The following is a 17,640-nucleotide window of genomic DNA, read 5'->3' on the forward strand; positions in this document are numbered from 1 at the left end:
ACCCTGAGATCATGAGCTGAAATCAAGAGTTGGATGCTTAACTGATGAGTCATCCAGGCACCCCAGCCACTGATCACTTTTACATCATCAGTCATATCATGCCAATCCCCTGCTCAAAACCTTCCTGATTTTTCAACCAGCTCCTTTCTAGCCAAAGTCAACCCTCCTTTCCCCCACTCCCACTCTGGCTCCTTGGGGAAACTAATGTACAAAGCTACAAACTACATTTGCCAGACCCCTTTGCAGTTAGGGAGGTCATGTGATCCAGTTCTAACCAATGAGACATAAGGAGAAATAGCAGGCTAGGGATTCTAAGAAAGTCACTGTTTTCTTGAGAAAAGGGAAGAGTGTGATGCCTATATGTATCCTTTGATTCTGTTCTCCTTTATTCCTACCTGGAAAGCAAATACCCAAAGATAGAGCAGCCATGCCAAAGATGCCCCGACAGGAAGGGAGACGGGATATCGCTTCTTGAGCAGCTGCATCAATCTTTGGATAGCTATCCCTAGATTTCTGGTTACACGAAAAAAGATAAATTCATTACTTGATTAAATTGCTGTAAAAGAGTTTCTATAGCCAGATACAATTCCTGGCACATGCTTCCCATCACCACCAGAATAAATTCCCAAAGTCTTACATGAACTCTCCAACAGCATACCCTACCATGTTCCTTTATTCTTCCTGCACCAGCCTCATGGACTCTCTGGGCTGTTCTTGGTACATGCCAAGTTTATTTCTGCCTCAGTATCTTTGCCCTTGCTGTTCTGTTGGCATGCTCTTCCCCAAGATCTTTCACACAGTTTGCCTGAGCCCTCTCTTCACTCAGCTTTTTGCTTTAATGTCACCTCTGTGCCAAGGTCGTGCTTTGACTATTCCAAAATCGGTTCCTTCACATTCCTTAACTCTTTAGTAATTTATCTTTATTAGTAGCACTTACCACTAACAAAAATAATCTCTGCTTGAGAGTAGGTATTTTATTTTCTTGCCTAGTTCATGTCCATTCGCACCACTGAAATGAAAGCTTCCAGAGGTACAGACACATGCCCCGTACCTGGAAGAGTGCCTGGTATAAAGTAGGCATTCAGTCAATCAATCAGTCAATTCATGACATCTTGAAATTGAGGTAGACTCTTCCTTACACTTCATTCAGCAGTTCTTTATAATATGAAGACTATATAACTATACCACTAAAAGTTAAAGACACGGCTTTGGGTTTTTGTTTTGTTTTTTTTTAATTTTTATTTATTTATTTATGATAGTCACAGAGAGAGAGAGAGAGGCAGAGACACAGGCAGAGGGAGAAGCAGGCTCCATGCACCGGAAGCCCGACGTGGGATTCGATCCTGGGTCTCCAGGATCGCGCCCTGGGCCAAAGGCAGGCGCTTAACCGCTGCTTCACCCAGGGATCCCTATTTTGGTATTTTTTGTCATACTAGCACTTCAGGGGCCTAGCAAATTTTGTCTGGACATTTAATTTCATGGCCTCTCCCGAAATTCCGGGCCAACTCCACAATTGAAGGCTGAACTACTGACTGAATTTTGCAGCAAAGCGTCCAGACATCTGCAAGGATACTGACCTAACTATGCCCGGGCATTGTCCTTTTGGCTGCTCCCGGATCACCCAAAGCACAATCAGGGGTGAACCCATTCAGAGACCAGAGACGCGTTTTTGTTTTTTTTTTCCTCTGGCCTTTTTTCTAGGTTAGAGCGGGGCCATGACAAGCCCGATCACAAGGTGGACGGTATCATGCCGGAGTGATGAGGGCGTCAGAAGGCCTGCTCCCAAACCCAGCTCACCAGCTGCATGGCCAGTCTGAGTTCTCCGGGTTACAGGGAAGAACACAGGTCAGGAACCTGCAATCAGCCCCTCAACACACAGAGGGAGGGGCGGCACGTGTGAGCTCTGGGGTACTCTCGGCTCAGAAGCGAGTCTAGACCCGAGTTTTTGGCTTCCCTCCCGCCGACCCCCTAGGCCTTGCACGCCCACTCCGGCCGCAAGCCCAAGCAGCCCGGCCAGGGGCGCCTGCGCATGAGAGCCAGCGCACGAACTCCCCCGCTCTTAGTCCTGCGCGCCGCGGCCCCGCCCACTCCCGTCGGCCCCCGCGGGCCGCTCCCGTTGCCCTGGAAACGAAGACAGCCAATCGGCTGGGCGGCTTCCGCTCCTCCGCGCCGCGGTGGGTTCCCGCGGGCCTGCGGTGGTCTGACCGCGATGCTGAAGGCCAAGATCCTCTTCGTGGGGCCCTGCGAGGTGAGGCCCGGCCGGCGGGGGCGGCGGGCGGGGCCTGGGCTGCTGCGGGGCGACCCGGGACCGTGCCTTGCGCCGGGAGCTCCCGAGGAGGCGGGAAACCTGTCCCACCGCGCCCACCCCGGGGTGCGCCGCTGGCCTCCGCGTGCACTCCACTCGGCGCCCCCAGATCTTGACCCCGTTTTCTTAAGTCCTGAGAGTCGTGAGTGGCGTTTTGGAACCCGAGTCTAGGTCCCACGACTCTCCTTTGCCCCTGAGGTTGGCCCTAATGATCATGCCCGTCGGACAAGAAAAGCAGACAGGAAAAGACCGACCATGACAAGGTCTTTGAATGGTTGGCTCATAGTGTCGGGGGTGGGGGTGGGGATGGGAATGGGGGTATTAGATCTACGTGTGGACTTCACACCGTACACAGGAATAAGATTCCCAGGGACCAAAGCTAAATGTATAAAACAACTACCGTGGAAATAGTGAATCTTCTCCATCTTCAGCACTCATCCCAATTGCCTGGAGGGCTTGTTCAAAACACTATATGCCAGTCCTGCCCCCAGGGTTTTGATTCAGTAGGTCTGAGAGGGATCCGAGAATCTGCCTTTTACTGATGCTGTTCGTCTAGGGACCACGTGTTAAGGACCACTGTAATCAGATGCATATATGGAGAGAGATTGTTATTCAGCTTGAGATACGGAATGTCGTCTCCAAGCACAACACAAAAATGAAGAAGCCTTGAAAAAAATGACAGCGAAAGTAAGCCTGGGGAAAGTATCTGCAAAATAACATTACAAAGAAAGGATTAACAGGTAGAATGCACAGGGGAAGTCCCTGCACACAAGCACAACTGGCCAAGAAGTATGAGACGATGTTCAGCCTCAGAGTCAACAGGAACACGAATTAAAACAAGAGGATGATGCTTTATTTGCCCATCAGATTGGATAAAAAGGGGTTAGAACACAGATAACATGAAGCATGAGGATGCTTCTAGGGAAATGAGTACTTCAGGATTCTGTCAATGGGACTATAAATTGCTAACAGCTTTATCGGCAATCCAAATATTAAACTTTAAAACATACATAGCGGGGCAGGGTAGTTCAGTGGTTTAAGCGTCTGCCTTCAGCTCAGGTCATGATCTCAGGGTCATAGAATCGAACCTCACATCAGACACCCTTCTCATGGGGGACCCTGCTTCTCCCTCTCACCTATGCTCTCTCTCAGTCTCTCTCTCTCTCTCTCTCTCTGTGTCAAGAAAATAAATAAAATGCATCTGACTTTAGTGATATTTTAAAAAATGAAAAATAAAAATAAAACATGCATAGCTTTTAGTGCAGCACTTACATTTCTCAAAATCTTTAGTAGCTGGACACTTACCTATGTTCCCCAGAGGCCATGTATGATATGAAACAGTTGGAAACACACTAGGTGCCCATCAGTAAGAGAACATCTAAGTAAACTAAGGGACGTGGTTTACTGGGGAAGACTCCAGCAGTTACCCAAAAGGAGGCACATCTGTGTGAAGTGATGACGTGGAGAACTCGCTGAGACATAAACTAGTAAGTGAAATAGACAAGTAATAACAGTATGCACAGAATTATGAAAAGTAAACCATAGATATTTTCTTTTGTTTTTTTTAATGGAAATTCTCAAACATACAAAGAGAGAAAAAAAATCAGGAACTCCTAGTACTCATCAACTAGCTTCAACAACCAGGATATATTTCCACATACACTCTCTCTCTACCTCAGTGCTCTGCAGATTGGCCAGCCTTTCCATTCCTTTTAACATATGCCCCTTCCTGGCCTGGTGCCATCCAACTAGTTATCCTCTCTGCTTGGAAGGCTCAGGTGACTCCTTGTCATCCCAAATCTTGGTTTAAACTTCACCCTTTCAGCCTTCATCACTTGATCACTCAGCTCAAAGCAGGCATTATCCTGCTTGATTTTATCCCCGTGCTTAGCACTACATCTTGGGTTCAGCAGTACCTGGCAAGCTAGGCACTTAAAAATACCTTATGTGCCTAATACTTTCTTCATTTTCCTGGAAGAACCCTTCTCCTCAATCAATTGGTTTTGACCAACACGTATGTAGAGACTTTAAGGGCCTACATGAAATAACATAAATATACTTTTACAAGGTTTTATGTATTCCTGGAGTGACATATACATTTAAAGGTATGTTAAAGATATATATTAATTTGGAAATACTGTTTTATTCCATATTTGCATTTCATGACACAGCTTTACAATGCAAGCTCCTTACCTGGACCTTTGACACCCGAGTGGATCTTATGACCAAAGCCACTTTTCAACCACATGACGGGGTGCCTGGCTGGCTCAGTCAGAAGAGTGTGTGACTCTTGATCTCAGGGTCATGAGTTTGAGCCCCACATTGTGTGTAGAGAGTACTTAAATAAATAAACTTAAAAAAAAAAAACCCACACACAACAAAGCACACCATTCTGAGCAGTTTAGGATATAAGTCCTTTTGAAGCTGTGTATGACCCTGTTCCTAGAAATGTATTCCAGCCCAAAGAGCCATTCCTATAATATCAGGCCATTTGCTTTATTTGTTAATCCTATAGATAAATATTCATGATCTCCACAAACAACCACTCAGCTGTGTTTTATTTTTTTATAAGATTTTATTCGAGAGAATAAGAATTCGAGAGAGAGCACAGGAGCAGGGGCAGAGGGAGAGGGAGAAGCAGGCTCCCCACTTAACAGCTTAGGAGGGAGCCCAATGCAGGGCTCAATTCCAGGACCCTGGGATCTTGACCCAAACTGAAGGCAGAGGCTTAACTGACTGAGCCACCCAGATGCCCCTCAACTGTGTTTTGTTTTTTGGGTTTTTTAAGACTTTATTTATTTATGAGAGACACAGAGAGAGAGGGGCAGAGCCATAAGCAGAAGAAGAAGCAGGCTCCCTACAGGGAGTCTGGAGTGGGACTCAATCCCAAGACCCCGGGATCACAACCTGAGCCAAAGGCAGATGCTCAACCACTGAACCACCCAGGTGCCGCTCATCTGTGTTGTTTTTATTTTGTTATTTTTTTAGAGATTTTATTTATTCATGAGAGACACAGAGAGAGAGAGAGAGAGAGAGAGAGAGGCAGGGACACAGGCAGAAGGAGAAGCAGGCTCCATGCAGGGAGCCCAATCCCGGGAACCCAGGATCATGCCCTGAGCCAAAGGCAGATGCCCAACCACTGAGCCACCCAGGCGTCCCAGCTGTGTTGTTTTTAAGTGACATTTAATTTGTGAGGCCACATGCTCAGCAAAAATTACTAAAGCCATATTAATTACCCCCCACTCCACTCTTTCTGATTCTACAAGCCTCCAAAACTGGCATTAATTGAAATGACTCTAGTCAAACAGTTGTTCAAAATAAAGTACTCAAGAGAGCAGGGCATAATTTCAGAGATTCTTAAGAATTCAAGTGTAAGAGATTCCCTTTCTTCTGAGGAATAATTTGCAAAGAAAAAATGCCTTATATCCAAGCTTGTACAATATTTGCTAAATGAATGATGCGAATGTACAGAAAATATCTGAAAACAGATACAAGTTACCACTTTTGGGAAGAGACTGGACTGGATGGACAGATGGCTACTTTAGGTGGAGGACCAGGAGGGCTATTTTTTTTTTTAAGTTTTTTTTTTTTAATTTTTTAACAAATTTATTTATTTATTTATGATAGTCACAGAGAGAGAGAGAGAGGCAGAGACACACAGGCAGAGGGAGACGCAGGCTCCATGCACCGGGAGCCTGATGTGGGACTCGATCCCGGGTCTCCAGGATCGTGCCCTGGGCCAAAGGCAGGCACCAAACCACTGCGCCACCCAGGGATCCCCAGGAGGGCTATTTTTTTAAGAGGACTGTGTATGACTTGTATTATCGAGGAGAAACAGCCCTGTATGAGAGTGTGGCATGGCCAGTCACTGTGGGACCTAGCTCTGACCTTGAACTTCTGTGTGACCTTGAGGAACTCCCTTCCCCTTTCTGGGCCTCAGTGGCTTTATATCTGTGACATACTGGTTTCTTGATGTGGAAAGGAACATGACAGGAGAGAGACTCACACTAACAATTCTTTTCTGTTCTCAGGTAAGTCGACTGAGAGGTAGCCAAAGAAATCAGTGTAGGTTGTAAGGTCAAACAGCGACAGAGCCAGCATCAGAACCCCATGCACGCCAGGTCCCAGGCCAGGCTGTGCCCACCACATATAATAAGGCAGCAAAGTCCACCCAGCCACAGAGAACCTTCTGCCTTGGTGATCTCAGGGTGGCCACAGCCCACACTCCATCACACCCAGTTCCAAGCCAGCGATTGGAGGGCTCGCTTATGGTTTACTTTTCTGCTCTTCAGCAAAGACCCTTTATTATCTTCATTCCCACAGAGTGGAAAAACCGTTTTGGCCAACTTCCTGACAGAATCTTCTGACATCACTGAATACAACCCAACCCAAGGAGTGAGGTGAGCCCCAACAAATTGGTTTCCCAGAGAGGCCCAACCCCAACTTTTGGTGGTGATGGCGTTCCCAAAGTATAATGTGTCCAAAGTGGAGATGCTGGGATCCCTGGGTGGCGCAGCGGTTTGGCGCCTGCCTTTGGCCCAGGGCGCGATCCTGGAGACCCGGGATCGAATCCCACGTCGGGCTCCCGGTGCATGGAGCCTGCTTCTCCCTCTGCCTGTGTCTCTGCCTCTCTCTCTCTCTCTGTGACTATCATAAAAAAAAATTAAAAACAAAAAACAAAAAAAAAAAACAAAGTGGAGATGCTACTGTTGTTTTTCTTTCTAGGATCTTGGAATTTGAGAACCCACACATTACCAGCAACACCAAAGGCACGGGGTGCGAATTTGAGCTATGGGATTGTGGCGGTGACCCAAAGTACGTTTCCTTTAAAGAGGGTTGGCTTCATCAAGTGATTCAAGACTCAGCTGCCCACCAACCACCTTGGACTCTGGCCCAGCACACTTCCTAGCATGTATTAGGGGCATGATCAATTATTTGGTGACATGCATTGCCCTTGGAACTTTAATGATTGGGTCATGACACAATAACAAGCCATCCATCAGTTAACACAAAGACATTATTTTTAAACCAGAGCTACCACCTGACATTCACCAGGTCTCCTTTTCTGCCTTGTAGGTTTGAGTCTTGCTGGCCAGCTCTGATGAAGGACTCACACGGAGTAGTGATCGTCTTCAATGCTGACATCCCAAGCCACCTGAAGGAGATCGAGATGTGGTATTCCTGCTTCGTCCAGCAGCAGTTTTTACAGGACACTCAGTGTCTGTTGATTGCACACCACAAACCAGGCTCTGGAAGTGATAAAGGAAACCCGTCTTTGCGTAAGGAGACCACCATTTCTCCCTTCTGCTCTTGTCTTGAGTGGCCTGGGCATTTGTATATTGTTCTGTGTCTTTGAAACCAGCGGTGATGTGCAGTTATTGAGCACCTACTGTGTCCTTGACATTTGTTCTTCCTGCTATGTAAATTGGGAATCACCGGGTTGGAAGGTCTGGCATAGCATCCAGGCCAGGACAGAGAGACTTTAAAAGCAGGCAGACACATAGGACACCTGGGTGGCTCAGTGGTTGAGCGTCTGCTTTGGCTCAGGGTGTGATCCCGGAGTCCCAGGATCAACTCCCACATCAGGCTCTTTGTGTGGAGCCTGCTTCTCCCTCTGCCTGTGTCTCTGCCTCTCTCTCTCTGTCATGAATAAATAAAATCTTTAAAAAAAAAAAAAAAAAAAAAGCAGGCAGACACCAAGATGGAAAAAACCTGGTTTTAGCTGCTCATCAGTCCTTTTAGGGACATTCTTTCCTGACTGGTCTTATCTCAAGAAAAATTCCCAACTAGCACGTGACACACACCCTTACAGAGGGTTCAAGGTGCTCATGGAAAACAGCTCATGATATGCAGAAATCTCTTCCTTTCTGGCATAAGAGGACCTGGAAATAGCTTGTAGAGTTGTTATTCCATCAACAGGTGGCAGTGTGGTAGCACTCTTTATTGAGCACCTACTGAATGCCAACCACTATGCTAAGTGCATCGGCAGTGGCATGTGATAAAACCTTTATCTGTTAAATCATGTCAAGCAAGACACAACTTTATTTTTGGCCTTTAGAAAGTTAAGCAAATGGGCTTCAGTAAGATTCAGGTCACTGGGAGCTAGAAACGGCCCCTCGTTAAAAGTTCACGCCTAATTACATTATTTTCCTTTTTAAGCAACCCCCTTGAACAAGCTGAAGCTGGTGCACTCGAATCTTGAGGATGACCCTGAAGACATCAGGTTGGAGTTCATAAAGTATTTAAAAAGCATAATCAATTCAGTGTCTGAAAGCAGAGACCGGGAGGAGATGTCAATTATCACCTAAGCAGCCTTCATTCTGATTCTTTCACCTCACAAATAAGGTCAGCTGTTTTCCCAGGGCAGACCTGGAATCTTACCCAGCTACTGATATTTTCTTCTCCCTGTGGCCATAGAAGAGATTTTCCTTATCTGCTTTAAGGTACCAGTCAGCCAGGGAGTTGACTCATACCATTTGTCCTCTGTCCTAAGTTCAGTTGAGAAAATCCTATTATTGAATTCTGATTCCTTTGCCTCAAACCTCTCCACGAGCTGGAAAACTGAGCTATTTTTCTTTCCTCTTCATATATGTCAAGTGATAAAAATTGTGGAATTGTAACTGTCAGAACCAAATGATACAGCAGTTTAATTCATGTGTATTGGTTTGAATGTGATTTTCATTCCTTGGTTCACTCAACAAATATTGACTTGTGCTACACTGCTCTGGCTATTGGTGATATACAGCATGGACAAAACAGATAAAAATCTTCACCCTCACAGAGCTGCCATTCTGTTTCTCTAAATAACAGTGAGGTACAGTCAAAAACTTAAGCCCTACACTTTATTTTTATTTATATATTTTTTAAAGATTTTATTTATTTATAGAGACGCAGAGAGAGAGAGAGAGGTAGGGACAGAAGCAGGCACCATACAGAGAGCCTGATGTGGGACTCCATCCAGGGTCTCCAAGATCATGCCCTGGGCTGCAGGTGGCGCTAAACCGCTGTGCCACCGGGGCTGCCCCCTACACTTTAGATATGGGGAAAAAATGATAGATTCTTCCTTTTTTTTTTTTAAGATTTTGTTTATTTATTTGACAGAGGGAGAGAGCACAAACAGGGGGAGCGGCAGGCTCAAGGAGACTAAGAAGCAGGCTTAGCAGAAGCAGGGAGCCTGAGCAGGGAGCCTGATGTGGGGCTCAGTCCCAGGACCCCTGGATTATGACCTGAGCCAAAGGCAGACACTTAACCAACTGAGCCAGTCAGGCACCCCTAGATTCGTCCATTTTCTATAATTGGCTTAAATCTCATACATTTAAGCATAGTGATGCTAGATAGTGAGGGAACCTAGACCACATCTGATGCCAAATAAAACTATAATTGATCCTCCTTCATGGTTCTGTGTTTGCAGATTTGCCTGGCTAAAACTGATTTGCAACCCCCAGATCAATACTCACAGCACTTCCACAGTTACTCAGAGTGGCAAAAAATGTGAATCACTGGTCATGAATGTTTTCAGCCAAGGCTGAACAAGACCACACTCTGCCTTCTTGTCTCAGCTCTCATACTATACATAAGTGTCCCTGTCACAGTCTAGTGACATATTTTCACATTTCTGTGCTTTTGTTAGTGGTTTCGCTGTTTACAATGACCCCCAAACATGGTGCTGAAGCTCTGGCTAGTATTCCTAAGTGCAAAAAGGCTGGGATGTGCCCTATGGAGAAAATTAGTGCTTTCGATAAGCCTCATTTCAGCATGAATTCTAGTGTGGTTGGCTGGGAGTTCAATGTCAATGAATCAACATAGTATATTAAACAAGGTGTCTTTAAATAAGCTTCCATAAAACAAGGTTGCATATTGATGGTTGATGAAAATGTGATCAGAGGCGCACAGGAACTTAACCCTGCGTTTCCCCAGAAGCCATGGTTTGGCATTCTCTCATCCAGTGCGCATGACAACTTTACAGAATATAAGGACTGTGAGTAGTGAGAATCAACTCTTTTTCCATCTCTTGCAAATTTAAAAGTTTCCAAGTTAGTTCAGTCTCTGGGATAAGGTTACAGTCTACTTCCTCACCTTCCTTTTCCCCAAGATGGTGTCAGGGTGCCTGGACAGAGTTTGTGCTATGATTGGGGCAGCTGTTCCAAGGGCAGGTCCTCTGGTTCCCTTTTAACTTCTGTCAAGTTGTCAGTGGCCACCCTACTGGCCACCTCCTTCAAATCCAAGCTTGGTACAGCCCCTGGCATGGAACCAGGGGTCCCAGGCTGGCTTGGCCCCATCCTGGCTGGGCCTGGCCCTGCACATCTCTGAGAGCCAGCTGTGTTCTCCAAACAGGCCAGATTTTTGTGGATCTATATGGCAGGATCACTGTACTCCTTGCCACAGTTGGCCTATCTGATCCATTCTCAACCCTCAGCTTCCTGGGAGAAAAATAGGATTTTCAGGAGAATCGAGAATATAGCAATAGGTGAATATTCTCAAATATTACCCCTGTTAAAATAGTAAGAGATACAATATTCTCATTATAAACCTACAAGGTGGGCAGCCCGGGTGGCTCAGCAGTGTAGCGCCACCTTCAGTCCAGGGTGTGATCCTGGAGACCTGGGATCAAGTCCCACATTGGGCTCCCTGCATGGAGCCTGCTTCTCCCTCTGCCTGTGTCTCTGCCTCTCTCTCTCTCTCTCTCTCTCTCTGTGTGTCTCTTATGAATAAATAAAATCTTAAAAAAAAAAAAAACCTATAAGGTTTACTTGATCACTTAGGACAAGTTTATTGGTTTTTTTAAAGATTTTATTTTATTCATGAGAGAACACAAAGAGAGGCAAAGACATAGACAGGAGAAGTAGCCTCCCTGTGGGGAGCCCTATGCAGGGCTCGATCCCAGGACCCCAAGATCATGACCTGAGTCGAAGGCAGATGCTCAACCACTGAGCCACCAGGTGCCCAGGACAAGTTTTGTTTTTTTTTTGTTTTTGTTTTTGTTTTTGTTTTTTTATAATTTTATTTTTTATTGGTGTTCAATTTGTCAACATACAGAGTAATACCCAGTGCTCATCCCATCAAGTGCCCACCTCAGTACCCACCACCCAGTCACCCCCACCGCCTGCCCACCTCCCCTTCCACCACCCCTAATTCGTTTCCCAGAGTTAGGAGTCTTTCATGTTCTGTCTCCCTTTCTGATATTTCCCACTTATTTTTTTCTCCTTTCCCCTTTATTCCCTTTCACTATTTTTTATATTCCCCAAATGAATGAGACCATATAATGTTTGTCCTTCTCCAATTGACTTATTTCACTCAGCATAATACCCTCCAGTTCCATCCACGTTGAAGCAAATGGTGGGTATCTGTCATTTCTAATGGCTGAGGAATATTCCATTGTATACATAAACCACATCTTCTTTATCCATTCATCTTTCGATGGACACCGAGGCTCCTTCCACAGTTTGGCTATTGTGGACATTGCTGCTATAAACATCAGGGTGCAGGTGTCCCGGCGTTTCATTGCATCTGTATCTTTGGGGTAAATCCCCAGCAGTGCAATTGCTGGGTCGTAGGGCAGATCTATTTTTAACTCTTTGAGGAACCTCCACACAGTTTTCCAGAATGGCTGCACCGGTTCACATTCCCACCAACAGTGCAAGAGGGTTCCCAGGACAAGTTTTGAATTTAACAATCCTGTTACTCTTTTTAAACTTGGTGTAAAATATACATAACATAAAATTTACCATTTTAACCATTTTTAAGTGTACAGTTCTATGGCGTTCCGTGCATTCACAGCATTTGGGCACCCATCACCACCATCCATCTCCAGAATGTTTTTATCATCCCAAACTCAAACTCTGTACCCATTAAACACAAACTCCTCATTCCCCCTCCTCCCTCCCCTGGGCACCCACCATTCTACTTTCTCTAATTTCTGTCTCTAGGGACTTCATAAAAGTAGGATCATATAGTATTTTAAGTTTTGTGACTGGCTTATTTCACTGAGCAGAATGTCCTCAAAGTTCATCCATGTTGTAGCAGGTGTCAGAATGTCGTTCTTTTTTAGGGGTGAATAATATTCCATTGCATGGATAGATTACATCTTATTTATCCATTTATCTGTTGGTTATTGTAAATAATTTGCTAAGAACGTTAGTGTACAATTCACCTAGGATTTTTTTTTCAAAGATTTCTTTTTTAAGTAATCTCATGGCGCTTGAACTCACAACCTCAAGATCAAGAGTTGCATGCTCCACCAACTGAGCTGGCCAGGCACCCCACCTAGGATATTTTTTTAAGATTTATGTATTTATTTGAGAGAGACAGAGAGAGAATGGAGGAGAGGCAGAGGGGGGGATCCACAAGCAGACTTCTTGCTGAGCACGGAGCCCACCACAGGGCTTGATCTCACGACCCTGAGATCATGACCAGAGCTGAAATCAAGAGTTGGACGCTTAACTGCCTGAGCCCCGCCCCCAGCACCCCCCACCTAGGATATTTTTAAAGATTAGCATTTAAACTCTCCAATATTTTATTTTCATTTAAATATCCTTGGTAATCTGGACATCATTATCAGCTTAGAAGGTAGAATACACATATATCTTGTAAAAGGTTTTTTAAGATCCTCAGGGGAACTTAATTTGTAAATATTCCTTCAAGTAATACATGTAAAAACAATGTTTATATTGTCCTAACACCTAATTTGTAAAAAAGGCAAAAGTGTTAATGCTCAGAGTAAGCAAATACGGTGAGTTCATAGCTTATCGTAAAACTGTTTGCTTTAATCTTAGGAATTGTTGTTCATCCATGATTTTTCTATTTGGATTCTTTTTTTTTTTAAGTTAGCTCTAGGCCCAGCATGGCACTTGAACTCATGACCCCAAGATCAAGAGCCACATGCTGTACTGACTGAGCCAGCCAGGTGCCCCTATATTTGGAATTTTTTTCAATATAGCCAACCTGAAAACACATTAAGGAGATCTAAAGTTAAATGTAGGTCTTTTCCAGTGAGAGTGAGAGAAAAATAGAGACACTTAAGACATGAATCAATAGGCGTGGGTGCTCTTCACTTTGACAACAGGAGGTTGAAATGGAGCTGTGTGGGCAGTCTGTGAGAGAGAATGGTATTTGCTAATAATGCCACTTTCCTGGTAAATTTAGATTGAACTACAGTCACCTCTTAGCAAACTGCCTCGTTACCTGGGAGCACATTTTAAGTCAGGTTAATTTCCTTCTGACCTGCTCTTTGGGGGGAACATGTGTAAGGAACACAGAATAACCTTAAAGCCAACTATAGCAAATCATCTTTATGTAATAGGGGCAGTAAGAATAATTGGTCTGAAGAACACTGCTCCAGAACAAAAAGGAATTATTTTTATCTGATTGTTGATGATAAGCCAAGAGTTCAACAGAAAAATTAATCACATTTGCAAAGACGATTTTTCCGAGTAATGAAACAACACTTACACATTCCAGAGATCGGGTCCTGAGATCTTTGGGGTCCGTAACTCAGCCTACCATAGATGCCATTCACTGAGGCACTAATGAAAGAGGAGCAGGCTTGGGGGAGGTAAGAGGAGATGACAAATAACTAGTTCAAGATAACCCAGCAAGTTAGGGGTGTGGGGGCCAAGTTCTGTCCCTGTTACTAACTTGCTGGGTAGAACTAGCATCATATTATCATATTCCCTGAAACCAATCAAATTAGAGAGTATCGAAGCTCCAACTTGGTAAAGAAAACCATGAGTTAGTCACCTAACATCACAATTTGAACATTCACATCTCCGAATTGCTCAGGGAAGCTCCTGAAGATTGTTACACTTTTTGTGGAACACTAGAAGAACCTTATGCCACAGGAGTAGGCTAACTTGTTTTAACAAAGAGCAGAGACTTGCTGGAAACTGAAGACATATAGGAGTTAAAAAATATATACCGATTAGGGGGATCCCTGGGTGGCTCAGCAGTTTAGCACCTGCCCTAGGCCCAGGGCATGATCCTGGAGTCCCGGGATCGAGTCCCACGTCGGGCTCCCGGCATGGAGCCTGCTTCTCCCTCCTCCTGTGTCTCTGCCTCTCTCTATATATATGTCTATCAAAATAAATAAATAAATCTTTAAAAATTAAAAAATATATATATACCGATTAAAAGAGTAACTGTACTGCTTAAGAAAATTACTCTGAACTATGACTCTTTCAGATCTTGACTTCATCCTACCCCACCTTCTTGGTTGAGAATATCCTGGCCTTGGCTGATATTTTCTCAACAAACGTGTTCTTTCCTTAAGCAACAAATGAAGGATCCCTATTTAAAAAGCCAAACCCAAAAAAATAAAATTAGTGAGGAGGGAGGAAATTCTCTGCTTTTGAATGTTAAGATTACTGATTTTTGATGTGACTTTGAAACTGCTTTATCTTAAATAATTCTCTACATTTATGATACTGGCCATTATTCCTACCAAAGTTAAAAGCCAATGGAAATGTTGTGTCTGCCAAGTATTCCCACTTCAAAAGGAAAGCTCGTGGTGCTTTGATGTGAGCAACACCTCATCTATCTTCCTGCAGTTCATTCCTATCTAGGCTTTCTGATTGGTTTTAAAAGTATGCCACCATTCTCAAAAGCCTCAGTGCAGATCTACCCCACACTTAAGCAGCTCTTTGGATAGGACATAGTTTCAGACCTTTGACGTTCAAAATGCTATGTAAAATAAAAATAGCTCTTCTATTTTACATTATTTTCTAGCTGTAGTTTGTGTGTGTGTGTGTGAGAGAGAGAGAGAGAGAGAGATAAGTACTTTATACAAGAACCATCCTTCTTTTCTCTTTTGTGTGACTTTACAAGGCCTGGAAATACCTAGGTGTGTTGCCCATAGCATGCAATGAAATTTTGTTTTGTTTTGTTTTGCTTTGCTTTTCTTAGGAGTGACTTGGTTTCTTATTATAGGAACCTACTTCAAGTACTTTTCAAGGATATTTTGCAAATCCAAATACACTTGGAATTTATCACCCTTTTTGGCGATGCAACTGGTCAAAGCAAAAAGTTGTGCTTTTCACTTAAAAAAAAAATGGTGACAATGGTTTTAAGGTATCAGTGGCAAACAGGATGAACAATTTTTTAAAATGTGGTTCTTACGTATGAGGAGAGCAGCCCAAAACAGTAAGTTAGTTCAAATATCTACCAGCAAGGAGCGTCGACTTGATTCTATTAATCGCTGGAAAGCCCTAAGCAGAGCAGGAGCGATTACTTTGGTGGCCCTGTGCAGAGATGACTTAAGGGGAACATGACTGAGGGCAGGTTGACAAGGAAATGCAGTGTCTGAAATACAGCACTGAGGATTGGCATGAAGAAAAGGGACAGGTTCCTAAGCATTTAGGAGGTAAAATGTGTGTTTGAGCGGAGCCAAGAAGGCGTTTAATCTATCTAGCGTGCCAGGTTTATCGCAGGTGCTCAGTGGAGTGTTAATCAATTACTACATTTCCCATAGGCCTTAGGGCAGCGTCGCCAGCCTCTCCCAGGGGGCTGTGCGATGCTCGCGCTAGCCCTGAGCGTCCGTGAAAGAGGTAAACAGGCGGGGATGTACTCTTTAATGTTGCTTTATAACCAAATTTCCCATTCTCCTTTCCTCCTCTATTCCTCATCTCTGTCTCCTGCTCCTCTGTTCACGGGCTTCAGAAGCCCAGATACCCAGGACTTGACTCCTTTGGCAACAGCTCGGTGTTACCGTTTTGGTGCCGAGCGACCGGAAGCTGGCGTGCCCTCGGCGCCTTCTGGGAAATGTAGTTCCGTCTTCCCATGGCTTCGGTTAGGCGTAGGGGCTCTGTGTCCTCTGGCCCCAGAACCAAGGCCTGGGCGGCGGAGACACGTGACCGTCCCGTCTGGAAGCTCTGCGGACTGTTCCGCGCACAGGACCAGGCCACCAACGGTTGCAGAGCCGACGAGTCCGACTCGTTTCCATGGTGACCGGCTCGCCGCAGAGGCCTCTGGGAATTGTAGTTGGGCGGGTGCCGGGCCCGTGCCGGGGTCCGAGCGGTGGCCGTTACCGCTCAGCCACCGCTGTGGTCGAGCCTGGCGGCGTCGAGGGGCGCTCCCTCCGCCTTGCCTCGGCCTCCGGGAGCCCAGGCAGGCGAGCGGCCGCCGGGAACGGCGGAGTGTGGGCCCTGGCTCCGGGGAAGGTATCCGGCGGGCGTTCTGCGGCGGCTCTCCCGGTGGGTCCCAGTGATGGGAGCCTAGGCCCCGCCTTTTCTGCTGGAGGAGGAGGAACCGAAGCCCAGAGCTAGGCCGGGCCCTTGTCTGTCTGCTCACGCCTCACTTTCCAGCGCAGAGCCGGGCCTCGCAGAGCCGGCGCCCAGACATCTGTCAGGTGTCATGTCGTTCTAATGACAGCCAGCTGACATACTTTTAACAGATTACAAGATTTTAAAAAAGAATTTTTTTTTTTAAAGAAGTGGACCTATAGATGAGACTTATCAGCCAAATGCAACCTGCTGTAAGCTTTACTCGGATCATGAGTAATGACCAATTAATTGTGCAGTTTTTAAAAATCAGGTTAATTGGCGATATGATAGTGTTTCAACCTTCTAGTTGTGAAAAGGCTGTTGGGGTTATGCTATATAAAAGAAAAGGGTCTTAGAGACAACTGCAGGTCTTATGGCCAAAATTTTATGACATCTGCTTGAAAACTGGCCTGGCGGGCAAGGGGAGACGGGAATGGTGAGGAATACCTGAGAGTGCGTTGTACCATTTCACGGTCTATAGTGGTGTTGAAATGGACCCCCTAATCAAGGAGTTTTATTTCACTTTATTGTGTTTCAGAAAGTTTCTGAAATTTGAAGCAGCTCAGGAAGAGTTTCTCTGAAATGTAACCCCCACACGACACAAGTGAGCCTCCCTGGGGCCATCTCCCATCAAGAATGAGCACAGCAGTCAGGGGAGCTGTGTCCCAGTGCTCCCAGGGCCATCAGAAGCAGGACAGAATTCCAACCGTGAAGGTGGAGGCAGAGGACCACTTGTGGGGCAAAGAGACCATGCTGCCAGGTAATCAGCCTCCCAACCGAGAGCAGGCTGGTCTGCACTTCAGGGAGTTCTAGGACCAGGAGGCTCGGGACCACCCTTCAAGGTTCTGAGATGCCCCTGGGAGCTCTGCTGCCAGTGGCAGAGGGCACAGCGACAGCCTGCGAGTTGCCCATCCTGGAGTTACTGGAGCTGGAGTAGCTCCTGGCCATTCTGCCCAGAGGCAGTAAGACAGGCTGCAAGTGCACCCCTGAGCTATGGTGGGAGTCATGCTGGACAGTGGGAGTAAGAAAATGAACCAGGCCCATGAGTAGAAAAGGGGACTAACGTGTGAAGATAGGGAGGGG

The 17,640-nt window shown here is 45.5% G+C and overlaps 1 protein-coding gene across 4 annotated transcripts; it reads left to right on the forward strand.

The window, feature by feature from the left end:
- The first annotated feature begins 2,102 nt into the window (after window positions 1–2,102).
- On the forward strand, window positions 2,103–17,317 carry IFT22 (intraflagellar transport 22). Of its 4 annotated transcripts, XM_038539202.1 has the most exons (6): window positions 2,103–2,248; window positions 6,629–6,705; window positions 7,031–7,120; window positions 7,382–7,584; window positions 8,465–8,528; window positions 17,096–17,317. In XM_038539202.1, exons 1-6 carry the CDS (start codon window positions 2,210–2,212, stop codon window positions 17,136–17,138), a joined length of 516 nt encoding a protein of 171 aa, XP_038395130.1. In that variant the 5' UTR covers window positions 2,103–2,209; the 3' UTR covers window positions 17,139–17,317. The 4 variants fall into 4 exon arrangements, with proteins under 4 accessions (XP_038395130.1, XP_038395127.1, XP_038395129.1 ...); XM_038539199.1 differs by lacking the exon at window positions 17,096–17,317 and having other exon boundaries at window positions 8,465–9,083; XM_038539201.1 differs by lacking the exon at window positions 17,096–17,317 and having other exon boundaries at window positions 7,031–7,081; window positions 8,465–9,083.
- Window positions 17,318–17,640: the final 323 nt, after the last annotated feature.

The sequence above is a fragment of the Canis lupus genome, chromosome 6, assembly GCF_011100685.1.
Source record: "Canis lupus familiaris isolate Mischka breed German Shepherd chromosome 6, alternate assembly UU_Cfam_GSD_1.0, whole genome shotgun sequence".
Taxonomy (NCBI): Eukaryota; Metazoa; Chordata; class Mammalia; order Carnivora; family Canidae; genus Canis; species Canis lupus.